Source organism: Microcaecilia unicolor, chromosome 8, assembly GCF_901765095.1.
Source record: "Microcaecilia unicolor chromosome 8, aMicUni1.1, whole genome shotgun sequence".
Taxonomy (NCBI): domain Eukaryota; kingdom Metazoa; phylum Chordata; class Amphibia; order Gymnophiona; family Siphonopidae; genus Microcaecilia; species Microcaecilia unicolor.
In genome coordinates, this window is record NC_044038.1 from 20803523 (window position 1) to 20817028 (window position 13506).

At 46.2% G+C, this 13506-nt stretch overlaps 1 protein-coding gene across 1 annotated transcript in view; it reads left to right on the forward strand.

Annotated features, from left to right (window-relative positions):
• The window catches only part of IL21R (interleukin 21 receptor), a 66376-nt gene that overhangs the window by 13150 nt on the left and 39720 nt on the right, over positions 1 to 13506 (forward strand). The window contains 4 exon segments of the mRNA XM_030212052.1: positions 2980 to 3094; positions 7349 to 7548; positions 10401 to 10430; positions 10433 to 10545. Coding sequence (XP_030067912.1) covers positions 2980 to 3094; positions 7349 to 7548; positions 10401 to 10430; positions 10433 to 10545 — 458 coding nt within the window.

Here is a 13506-nt window from a genome sequence, read left to right on the forward strand (position 1 = left end):
TAATTTTCTCATCTAGAGCTTGAATTTTGATGGAGTTTCTGCCATGTGTCATAATGTGATACGAAAAATTAATGCTTATTTATTTAGTGCATTTGATATACTGCTGAGGCCTTCACATGGGCATACAGGGCTAGCTTCTACATATGACGCCTAAAAATCGGCATAGAGAATAAATACGGCTAGCTGTATTCCATAAACCATGCCTAACTTTAGGTGTAGTTTATAGAATACGCCTAGGTATTTTTTTTTCAGCACGGTTTATAGAATACACCTAGCGGCAACTAAATGTAGGCACAGCCATTTACAGCAAGTAAAACTTGCCCCCCTGTTTACCAAGCCGCGCTAGCGGCTGCCGTGTGCTAATGCCAATGTGTCGGCATTGACAGACAGCAACCGCTAGCGCAGCTTAGTAAACAGGGGTGGGGGGTTGGTGTACGGACTGGGTATATTCTTTAACAAATATTTTTTTAGAAATGTCCACGAACCCATGGCCATACCCCCTTTTCAGCTGCTCACGTTAGAATGTATGCGCATCACTTTGCAGAATACGCTTAGCAAGTTATGCACATAAATTCTAATTAAAGGCAATTAATATCAATTGCTTGTTAAATGTCAATTGGCTTATTAAGCCAATCAAGTTGTGCATGCAAATCCAGAATATGACTGGATTTGTGCGCAACTCGAGTCACACTATATAGAATCCTGGGGACAGCGGTTAACAAGTACAAGTTTCTAGTCTCAAGAGAATTCACCTCTAGGTAGGCTTTCTGCAGGTCTAGGAGTCCAAGCAAAGAGAAACAAGTTATTTGTTCAGCGTACCCCCCACAAGAAGCAGAAAAAATAATAGCTGAGTCGGAAACCAGATAGTTCCCCTGTAGACTGCCTACTTCAAAGCTGAATTACAGTAAGCAGCACACTTAAAACAGGAAGTTTCTCTCAGCATCTTTTTCAGGTTTCAGCTAGACTGAGAGGATGGTTCAGCTACATGACTGCAGATCACAGTAAAATCTAAAAATGTAGTCCATATAAAATTATGCTTTGGAAAATCAGACTTTTATTTCACGTGTGCTCAGTGAGATTTCATTCACATGATTGAACTTGTTGGGAGTAATTGCATGCATCGTGACTTCAGCGTGTGGAACACTTTTACGTATTTCAGTGGGGGCTTAGAAAATGATTCCAAAAAAGTAGGCACTAGAGTAATTTTTATGTCAGAGTTGCTAAGAAGGAATGCAGATAGGTAGAGTTATCATATTTCCCTAAGGAAAAAGAGGACACGTACTCACCCTCTGTCACACCCCCGCCCCCCCCCCTGTCACACCCCCCCCCCGCCTTCTGTCTCTTTGACCCCCCCCAAAGAAATCCAGATTCCCTCTCTCCCCCCCCCCCCCATGTATATCCCTTCCCTAATTTTCCAGCCTCCCTCCACCCACATGACTCCATTCATTCACTACCCCTCCCCTCCTGTACCTTATTGTAGTGCCCTGGTGGTCTAGTGGCCCCCTGTTTGGGGCAGGAAAGAGCCCACTCTTTTCTGTCCAGGCAGCTGTAGACCTGTCTTGCTCCCGCCGCTGATTCAAAATGGCTGCTGAGAGGTCAAGCAGTGACCTTGCAATACTTCTGCGGAAGTCTCGCGAGGCCGCCGCTTGAACTCTCGGCAGCCATTTTGAAGTGGCACCGGGAGCAAGACAGTCTGCAGCCACACCGGGCAGGAACGAGGGGGGGGCTCTTTCTTGCCCCAAAGAGGCCACTAGACCACCAGGGCACTACAATAAGGTAAAGGAGGGGAAGGGAGGATAGGACACCCTGAGGCCCGCCTGCTCGTCTGCCCGCCAGCCTGCCCGTTCGTCTGCAAATCTGGACAAACAGGCAGGCTGGCAAAACCCACCTGGATGTCCAGCCATGTCCTCAAAAGAAGGACATGTCCAGGTAAAACTGAAGGTATGGTATGAGTGGAAGAGTGGCCTAGTGGTTAGAACACTGGTCTTGTAATCCCGAGGTGGCCAGTTCAAATCCCACTACTACTCCTTGTGATCTTGGGCAAGTCACTTAACTCTCCATTGCCTCAGGTACAGACTTAGATTGTGAGCCCTCCTGGGACAGAGAAATATCCAGTGTACCTGAATGTAACTCACCTTCAGCTACTACTGAAAAAGGTTTGAGCAAAATATCTACTATAATAAAACTCACCCTCAACGTTCTGAGGACACTGACGTCAGTGAAGCCAAGCCCTGACTTCCTTCAAAAAGGTTCGAAGGTTCGTGGTGGTGAAGCCACCAAAATCGCTCCGGGCCACGCCCTCGAAGGCGGAGCAATAGCAGAACAGCGAAGGGGTTGGCAGGCAGGGAGGCGGCGGAGGGGGGTGGGAAATCGCTCCGGGCTCTGCCCTCACATCAAACGTCATGACGTTGGGGGCGGAGCAATGGCAGAACAACAAAGGGGTTGGCCAGGGAGGAGGGGGGGGGGGTGTTGGCGACGAAAACCTTGCTAGCGCCCGTTTCATTTGCTCTGAAACGGGCCTCTTTTACTAGTAGATAAATAAACCCTACAGATAGGTGTATGGGTTACATCTATTTTACAAAGACAACACATGCACCTGTATTCCATTATAAAATTCCCTCCTTGAAAGCTCCTACACAAAGTTGTTTGTGCACAGGTGCCGGCTTAATGCTTTTGAATATCAGGGGATTGTATCCAGGGTCTCCTTTCTTTCCTCCTTCCTCTCTCCCTTCCAAACGTGTATCTATGGCAACATTCCAAGATTTGTCTCCACATTAGATTCCCAATCACAGCAAATGCTTATCAAGTATACCAAAAGGAACTTGGCAAAACCATTTCTGATACCACAATTGATCTGCTGATAGTTTGCTTTCTCAGTGAAATACATGGAAAAAATTGTACCAGCCCCTCGTACGGCTTATTTGGAATTCGTCAACCAGTTTGTAATGGTTCCATGATTGTTGCTCTCTTTTCTTGCAGCTACATGTTGTAAAGACCTCGCTTGTTTTGTAGACTACATCACAACGTTGACATGTACCTATCATATTGGCCACCGTGGAACAAATGGGATGTTGTACAATCTCACTACAACCTGGTAGGTGCTTTGACTGTAGAAATAAGTGAGTGTGAAGCCAATATTCAAAGGATTTAGGCTCCTATCTTTGAGATTAGGTTTCTAAGGGGCCCTTTTACTAAGCCGCATACGGGTCTACGTGCGCCCAACGCGTGCCAAAATGGAGTTACCACCTGACTACCACGTGGCTCTTGCGGTAATTTCATTTTTGGCGTGCATCCCATACGCGCATCTGAAAAATAAATTTTCTTCTCGGACGCGCGTAACGGATGCACGTCAAGTGGCATTTGACGCGTGTACGTCATTACCACCCAGTTGCCGCGTGAGTCTTTAGCACTAGGTCAATGGCTGGCGGTAAGGTCTCAGACCCAAAATGGGCGCACAGCAATTTTCATTGTGCTGCACGTCCATTTTCAGCAATAATTTTAAAAAGACATTTTTTTTACAGGCATGCTGAAAAATGGATCGGTATGCATCCAAAATCTGCACCTACACTACCACAAGTCATTTTTCAGCACACCTTTTTAAAAGGACCCCTACATTTATTAGGAGTGAGCACCTATATTTATGATCCTAAGAAGTGGGTAGTTATCCAGCTCATTTTCGAAAGAGCAGGGCGCCCATCTTTCGACACAAATTGGGAGATGGGCACCCTTCTCGCAAGGCCGCCCAAATCGGCATAATGGAGAGCCGATTTTTTGACACCCTCAACGGCTTTCTGTCACGGGGACGACCAAAGTTCATGGGGGCGTGTCAGCAGGGTAGCGAAGGCGGGACTGGGGCGGGACTGGGGCGTGATTAGGAGATGGGCGTCCTCGGCCGATAATGGAAAAAAGAAGGGCGTCCCTGACAAGCACTTGGCCAACTTTACTTGGTCCATTTTTTTTCATGACCAAGCCGTGAAAAGATGCCCAAACTGAGCAGATGACCACCAGAGGGAATCAGGGATGATCTCCCCTTACTCCCCCAGTGGTCTCTAACCCCATCCCACCATAAAAAACAGATTAAAAATACTTTTTTGCCAGCCTCTATGCCAGCCTCAAATGCCATACTCAGGTCCATCGTAGCAGTATACAGGTCCCTGGAGCAGTTGTAGTGGGTGCAGTGTACTTCAGTCAGGTGGACCTGGGGGGGGGGGGGCTCAGCACCCAAGGGAAGGGAGCTATGCACCTGGGAGCAATTTCTGAAGTCGACTAAAGTGCCCCCTAGGGTGCCCGGTTGGTGTCCTGGCATGTGAGGGGGACCAGTGCACTACAAATGCTGGCTCCTCCCACGACCAAATGGCTTGGATTTGACCGTTTTTGAGATGGCCGTCCTTAGTTTCCATTATTGGCGAAAACCAAGGGCGACCATCTCTAAGGGCAGCCATCTCTAAGGTTGACCCAAATGTTGAGATTTGGCCATCCCCGACCGTATTATCGAAACAAAAGATGGATGCCCATCTTGTTTCGATAATATGGTCGGGGACGCCCCTTTACAGGGCCGTCATTAGAGATGGGTACCCCCATTCATAAGTACATAAGTACATAAGTAATGCCATACTGGGAAAAGACCAAGGGTCCATCGAGCCCAGCATCTTGTCCACGACAGCAAATGTTGGGTGGGAAAAAGAAGCTTAGCACTCACTTTAAGCACGAACTGCCAGATTCTATACAGCAAGCCTAGAGATCCGCGCCGAAATCCAAGCATATACTATAACAACAAGCATAACATAATTGACTTAACAAGCTAATCAGCATTGATAACAGCTCTTAAGAAGCAATAATGAGCACTAATTGGCAAGGCAATAATCAGAATTTATGCGCACAGCTCACTAAGCGCATTCTGGACTGCAGTGCGCCTAAGTTCTAATGCATGCAGGCAAAAAGGGGTGTGGTTATGGGCGGAGAAATAGGCGTTTTGTGAGAGTTCCCAAATTTACACATGTAGTTATAGAATATGACCCAGTGCACCTAAATTTACGCGCTTGGATTTACATCAAGTTTTTAAATGGAGGTGCATATATTTAGGTGCTGATATATCAGCTAAGCGTATTGTATATATCACACCTAAATCTAGGCCCCTTTTTTAGAATACTCTTAGTCGGCATTGATTTCCACGCCAATTTTTTAGGCGCATATATAGAATCTCCCCCAAAGCACCTAACTTAAAGCAAGATTTAGTAAAAGATGCTATGCATTAAAGCATGTTATTTACCACATGTTCCATTCTATGCAATGGGATCTATTTAATAACAATTCATGTTAACAGCGGTAGAGCGTGCTATCATCATAGCACGATTTAGTAAATCCAGCCCTTAGGCTCTGAAATCTAGGCAAATGATTAGTAGGTCTAAATTCAGGATCTTAAGTTTTAGGAGTGCTTTGACAAAGGCGCACTGAAAAAATGGCTTGCGGTAGTGAAGGCGTGGATTTTGAGGAGCGCGCCAATCCATTTTTTAGTGGGCCTGTATAAAAGGCTCTTTTTTTGCTGAAAATGGACGTGCGGCAAAATCAAAATTGCCGCGCGTCTATTTTGGGTCTGAGAACTTACCGCCAGCCATTGACCTAGCGGTAAAGAATCCGGGCGGTAATGACCTTCGTGCGTCAAATGCCACTTGGCACGCGTCCGTTACGCGCGGCCGAAAATAAACAAATATTTTTCAGATGCGCGTATCGGACACGCACCGAAAATGAAATTACCGCAGGAGCCACGTGATAGTCAGGCGTAACTCCATTTTGGCATGCATTTTGCGTGCGTAGACGCTTATGCGGCTCCTTAGACTCCGAAATTTAGCTGACGATGTAGAATATCATTTTAGCAGGCTTGTGCAGCTTTCACATATGTAAATGCTCTAAATGCCCCTTTTACAAAGCGGCAGTAAGCCCAGCGCAGGCTTACTGCTCGCTAAAAGAGAAGTACCACCGGGCCAACGTAGCAGCCTGATGGTAGTTCCCATCCCAGTGCACGCCATTTCCGGCGCTGCAAAATATTTTGTATTTTTTGTAGTGCCAGTGTGTTACCTGGCGGTAATCGGGCAGTGCCGCACACCGCCCAGTTACCGCTGGGGTAGCGCGGAAGCCCTACCGCCACCTCAGTGGGTGGCGATAAGCGCTCCCACCCGAACTAAGTGCTTCACTTGCTGCATGACCACTTCTTTTTTAAATAACTGTCTTTTACCCGCTGCGTAAAAGTGGGCCTGGGTGCGCGTCAAAAACACACGCCAATGCCAGATTAAGCCCCCTTTTGCCGCAGCTTCGTTAAAGGACCCCTTGTATATTAGTGGCAGCATTTGAATGTAGTCAACAATTCGATTGATCACTTTTTTGGTATATTTCTATTAATGACTAAAATACCAACATTTACCCTCGTTGTCTGCACCTACAACTCAGGCAATTTTCAAAATTCATTTAGCCATTGCAAGTAAGCTGTTTGCAAACTGCAGATAAGTGTTCACGCTTCCCAATGATTGGTATTGTGGTTACATATTTATCAAACTCTATTGATCTGGATAACAGCGCTATATAAATGACAATAAACGAAATGAAATGAAATTTGATTTTGACCATTGGTTGTATTTGTTTATACCTTACAATAAAAATATAAATTTTAAAAATGTATGCTCTGATGGGTCTTTAAGGGCCCTTTTACCAAACAGTGGTAAAAGGTGGCCTGCGGTGGTGTTGGCGGGACTGCTGTGCGCTGAGATCACTGTTACCGCCACAGGTAAAAAGGCCCTTTTAAAGGGCCAGTGAATGACCTTGCGGTAATTACAAATTGCCGCGCAGCCATTTACTGAGGCAGTGAGGGCTCCAGCAGTAACCCAGCGATAATCGGGCAGTATGCAGTGCTGCCCAATTACCGTCAGGGGAAAAAGTATTTTCCAGCGCCAGAAATGGCAGACAGGAGACTCGAACTACACCAGGCTCCTGTGCTAGCCTGGTGGTAGGGCCGATTTGCCGCATGCCAAGCTGGCAGTAGCACTAACGCCCTTTAGTAAAAGGTCCCCTAAGTTTGTGTAGCTGTCAGGATCTATCATTTTGTTTTTGCTGCCCCTCAGAAGCCGGCCCCGCTGTGGAGGCTGATGACACCAGATCCCCTGCCCCAGTTCTATTTGACCTAGAAGCCCAAAGGTGCAGAAGGTTTCCCCATCTCTTTAAACAAAAAATAATAATAAACACACGAATCACTGAGAAAATTAGAATCGCCAATATTTCATTGCTATATTGCATATTTCATTCCTCCCCACCCCCACCCTGGAAAGGTATAATTTTTAAAGATTTCATGTTTTTCAAGGAACACAGAAAACCCAGAAGACATGACTCCCTGCGATCTCATTCAATCCTTCAGAAACGGGAGCCATGCACAATTCATCTGCACCAGAAGCATGGACTATTTGACATCGGAGGACAAATTCACAGTCCATATCATGGAAACAGACGGCAAAGACTATAAAGATTCCAAAGAATGCCAAGATTTTGCTGTAATTGAAAACAGTAAGTTTATTTCTTTTTCCACTCCGCTATTTCTGTCACAGCGGTATATTACAGCGCTTTGCTCTGGGGGCTATGAAACCCAAGGGTCTTTTAACATCCAGGAAAAGCAGTAACCGAACTGTTGGGAGCATATGTTCGGGCTGACTGATCTGCACATCAGGGGCATTCGAATGTGCTGTCAGCCACTGCAGTCGGAAGCTGCGGGACAGCCTATAAACTGTGACAGGTCAATACTCAGTTGTTGTTTATAGGCATTAAAAAAAATGTTGGCAACAATGATCAAAAATTAAAAATAACGTTAAAAAAAAACCCCACAGGATATTCAGCACCTCTGTCTGAATAGTGGTTGGCACTGAGTATCTGGATAAGGCGGGTCAATTGCCGTAATTCATCTGGCCATTTTTTTCAGCACGCCTGTAAAAAATGCCATTTTTATTTTTGCCAAAAATGGGACATGCGGCAAAATAAAAATTGGCGCGCGTCCATTTTGGGTCTGAGGACCTTACCGTCAGCCATTGACTTAGCAGTAAGATCTCGCGCGTTAAATGGGTGGTAATGACTGTTCTGTCCTCCGATAGCCTCCTCTCCTCTTTCCTCTACACATTAATTGATTTGCTTGCTTTATTTTGTCTATTAGATTGTAAGCTCTTTGAGCAGGGACTGTCTTTCTTCTATGTTTGTGCAGCGCTGCGTACGCTTTGTAGCGCTATAGAAATGCTAAATAGTAGTAGTAGTAGTAGTAGTATAACGTGATCCTAAAATGTGTGTAATGCTTTTACTGTTATTCTCAGTTCTAAGGACTATCATTACTGCAGTTTCTCACTGCCAAGATACATAAGCAATGCACTGTGCGTAATGAAGTTCACAGGCAATGCAACCACACTTGCTTGGCTGTGTAAGAACTGTTACCACTGGTTGTGAGGCTGCCCAGACCTCCTCTCTCTCTCTGCCAAGCTTGGCTCATTCGTTTTCCTGCTATCATTTCCTGGTCATTCTCACTATCTCTGGTCCTGGGAGGTCAGCCAGGTATGACCTTTCCTCTAATCGAGAGCCGTCCCTCTAGGACCACCCCTTGCTACCCGATGGCAGGCTCTGTCCCCATTGGTCTCTATCTGCTCCTCCCTGAACCCGTGTGAAGCCTCAACACCTCTTTGTCCCTTCAGCCATGAGGCATTCTCACCACCTAGCCAGGGACATGGAGCATGCACCATCTTATTCCAGACAGCTCTGTCCTGCTGAAACTCCCTATATCGAACCTGTTTTTTTTACCTTGAAAATATCTCCTCCCTAATGAGATATCGCACATTCCAGTCACCCAGCTTTGGACCATTCCTACCTGTTCACCTATCCTTCCCCCTTCAATATATCTACTTCTCTTCAGATCTCCACCCCCAACAGCTCTCAAATTGAGGAGTCTCTGTGTCCTGGAGCAGCACCTCTGAACATCTATCTGTGAGTAAATTATCTGTGATTTATTCAATAAAAAGAGACTTCATAAAAATAATAGAGACTTCGGGTGATTGGTGTGCCAAGGTTACACTCCAAGATATTGAGGCCTCAAGTTAACAAGCCTCAAGAGTCTTGGAAATGACCTACATGCGTAGAATGCCACTAGAACATAAAAATTATTTTTCAGACGTGCGTAGCGGATGCAAGTCAAAAATGAAATTACTGCAAGGGCCACACGGTAGCCCAGTGCTAACTCCAAACTGGCACATGTTGGACGCACGTAGGCGCCTTTGTGGCTTAGTAAAAGGGCCCCTCAGTCTGCTATCTGGAAAACGTAGGACAGCAGAGGACCTACAGAGGTGGTCTGTAAGGATACCCAGAGATACTGTTCGGATGGTGCCTGTGAATATCCCTGTGCGCAGCATTTATCCATATGCGTTTGAAGATTAACCCCCAAATATCTATCTCTTCAAAGAGCTACATACACATTTTCATTTTCTACAGAAAACCAACATAATAATTGGATTGAGAAAGTACCTTTATAAGGCTCACAGATGTTTCCAGTTGCCAGTTTTTTGGGACTTGATCACATTTGACAATGTCTTTGCATCTGGAATCATTTGGCCCTGTGGCGTAGCAGGGGGGCTGCCACCCAGGGCGGGGCGGTTCGCCGTTGCACCCCCCCCCCGGGTGCAGCACGATGACACCCCCCCTGACCACCCGTACCTACCTTAAAAAGAATATCAAGAGGCGAGGCGAGGCAAGGCGCAGCACCTCGCGCCTGCCCTGCACGTAAAAGAAATGTGGACCGTCGGGTCTTCCCTCGCTCTATCTGTCCCGCCCTCTGCTGACACAACTTCCTATTTCCGCAAGGGCGGGACAGACAGAGCGAGGGAGGGAAGACCCGACGGTCCACATTTCTTTTACGTGCAGGGCAGGCGCGAGGCGCCTCGCCTCCCGATATTCTTTTTAAAGGTAGGGTGCAGGAGCGATTCACCGAGGGGGGGAGCTGGCAGGGAGCACCCCCCCCCCCGAGCTGACACCCGGGGCGGACCGCCCCTCCCGCCCCCCTTGCTACGCCACTGATTTGACCTGACAAAAGAATCATGTCTACTACAGCATTTGATTTTCTTTTAGATAAATTGCTTTTCATTGGGCTCTGATGATTATGACAGACTTTTTAAAATTAATTTACTCATTTCATGATAGTTAAATCAATGGCAGACCCATTGGATGATGTTCTCATTGGATTTCATTTGCATAGAATGCATGGGTAGGTGGGCGGAGCTTGAAAAAATAAGATTCATGTTTTAAACACACCTATTGTGAAAAATTGTGTGAGCATATGTAAATATAATGCCCCTCACCTATGTATAACATGTATTTCTCTCTGTCTTCCGCAGTTAAACCATACCCTCCCTTCAACCTGAATATCCCTTATCAGAGGAATATAACATTTCCTGGCAAACAGCGTACGAAAGCAATTATTTACTTCGAGATGAACTGGAATATGAGCTGAGGTATAAAAAGAAAAATGATACATGGAAGGTAAGAGCATGAAGGAAAGCGTAGGAGCATGAGTGGTGACTAGAGGTATGCACGGGGCAAAAGAAAGTTTGATTCATTTTCAGTTCATTTGGGGTTTTTTCCCTGACTTTTTAGACCTTTCTTTATTCATTTTAATACTCAATTTGAACACACATTTTACTTTTTTTTTTTTTTATTTATACATTTTTTATTAACCAACAGGATATCACAACTGTGTTTCACCATAAATTGCCAATACAATACATCTGATAACATAGTAAGGCTCCAAGTGTTTTTAGAACATTTTCTCCCCCCTCCCCTCCCGCACCCTCCTCTCCCATGCCACCCCTCCCTTCTCCATTTTCCCATAGGATGTCGTATTGTTCTCTTCCCCTCTGTTGTCCTCCAAGACTTCCACCAGCCTCACCCATTCCTGTCCCTCAGGGTTATATCTACCTTTCCTTTTATCTGTTAATTTTTCCAACTCCATGATACTTCTGAGTTTCACCCTCCAGTCATACACTGTGGGTCCCAAACTACTTTTCCAATGCTGAGCAATAACTAATCAACGCATGCTAATCAACTTAACATGCATTAATTTTTAGATTAACGTACTTTAAGTTAATTTAATATGTGCAAATCACTGTTCCCTCTAAGCTGAGTGCGAGTCATCCAACCGCATTACTGCCAGTGGGAGGCAGTGCTTCAAAATTGTGTTTTCAATATCTAGGAACGGGCAGATTCCCCGGAGTCCTGCAGAGCTTGCCTGCCCCTCACTATTGAAAATGTGGTAGTGAAACAGCACCACCCACTGGCAAGACTGAACCTGGAGGACTCCCACTTGGCTTAGAGGGAACAGTGGTACTAACCCCCTGATAGTCAGCCATTAGCAGTCAGCATTTTTTAAACGTCAGCTGCCAAGAGTTTCTTATGCCCAGATAGTCAACACCGGGTTGTACCCAGAAAAAAGTACTGAATATCTGGGTATAAAGCCGCTACTGGCAGTGATGCAGGTACCGGTAATATTCAGACCAGTAGCTGGATAATTACTTAGATAAAGTTAAAACAGCCTTTTGCTGTCCTAGCTTTATCCAAACAGTTATCGATTAGCAGACTGGGGGCCGATGCTCAAAAACCCGGACAGAAGAGCATAATGTAAAGCCCATAATGCAGAAAGGAACGTAACGAAATAGCGAAGCAATACTAAAAAAAAAAATCTTATGCAAATAATATGTACAGTTAATTAGCGCTAACAAACCAAAAGCAAGGGGAGGGCCATGCCTGGCACATGCGGACAAAGGGTACGCAGTAAGCACGGCTCTTGCGCACAAGCCCAGACAAACCTGGAAGTGGCAGTACACAATGGCACTGTTCTTTGTTTTTAAATATGAGCCTTTCAAAAAAATTTTTGCACTTAAATTTTTTGAAATGCAGAAAAACAGGCGCCAATGTTTGCTTTCGCTTTCGGTTTTCCTCGGACTTGCGCGCATGCTTGGTTCTCATTGAAAGTGATCAGACCTGCATGGACTTCCTTCCACTTGCAAAAGAAGACAAAAACCGCACTGCAGCGTGAAAAACAGAAAAAGAAATCTTCTCCTGAAAACCTTCTATGCTGCCTCTGAGCTCGGAGTAAATTTTTGGCATTATGGACCATCATTTCCTCCTGTGCATCCATTGCAAGAAATAGTGAAAAGAACTAGCCCATTCCTAGTCTATGGAAAGTTTTACGGTATACTTGTTTACAGCAGCATACCAAGGGCAGGGCGATGGGGGCGGTCCGCCCCGGATGCATGCTACTGGGGGGGTGCAGCGCGCCTGTCGGCTTCGCTGGTTCCATGCTCCCTCTGCCCCAGAACAGGTTACTTCCTGTTCCGGGGCAGAGGGAGCAGGGAGCCAGCGGAGCCGAGAGCCGCGCGGCTGCTCCCCGCAGCTAAAGATGCACCCGGGGGGGGGGGGTTGATGCGCCGGGGGGTCGCTGCACCTGGGGGGGGGGGTGCATCGGCGATCCACCCCGGGTGGCAGCCAACCTAGGATAGTCACTGCTTGTTTATAATTGTCAAAAGAGTACAAGTGTTATGCTGTAACCCTACAATTTGGTTTCTTATGAACATAGTTAACGATAGTTAAAATAACCCATCCAGTCTGCCTAGTGGTGGTTTATCCTCTTTGGGAAGAAACACATACACATCCTCAACACTCACTCTTACTTTCGCTGTCTGATATATTCCAGAATTCCCACTGTCACATAGTTTCATATTGCTTCATAATATTTACTCTTAAAACTAATGCTGGCCAACAAAATGGCTCGGTGGCAGTGCAAAAGACCGAGATTCAATTTCAGATCATATCTGCTGTTCATTGGGCCAGAGGAGGTAAGGATGCTGTGAGGACAACATTCCCTACTCTTGAGGGGTTAGGGATGGAGAAGAAAATCCCAGTCATTGACAAAGAGTGACACCTACTGGTGGGATCCAAAATGCATGCACACCAGGTTCTGAAAGATGGTACTGTATATGGCACTCAGGGGGAGTCTTTCACAAAGCGACGGAAAGCCCAACGTGGGCTTACTGCATGCTAAATCGGAACCGCCACCGGTCCAACGCGACCGTCGGCAGTAGTTCCAGCTGGAGTGCGTACCACTTCCAGCGCTCCAGAAAAGTTTCGTTTTTCTCTAGTGTGGCGCCAACCAGTGGTAAAAAGGGGCTTCAGCGTGCAGCAAAAACACAGAAGCGCAGGCCCCCTTTTTTCCTCTTCTTGTTTTTGCTGCACGCTGAAGCCCTTTTTACCACAGTGGGTAAAAGGCTGGGTTTTTTTTTAAAGAAATGGCTGTGTGGCAAGTGAAGCACTTGCCGTGCGGCTATTTTGGTGGGGGGAAGCACTTACTGAGGGGCATAATCGAACGGGGCCGGCCATCTATATGGGCGGCCATCTCTAAGGCCGACCCCGTAAAGCGGTATACCCGACCGTATTATCAAAACAAGA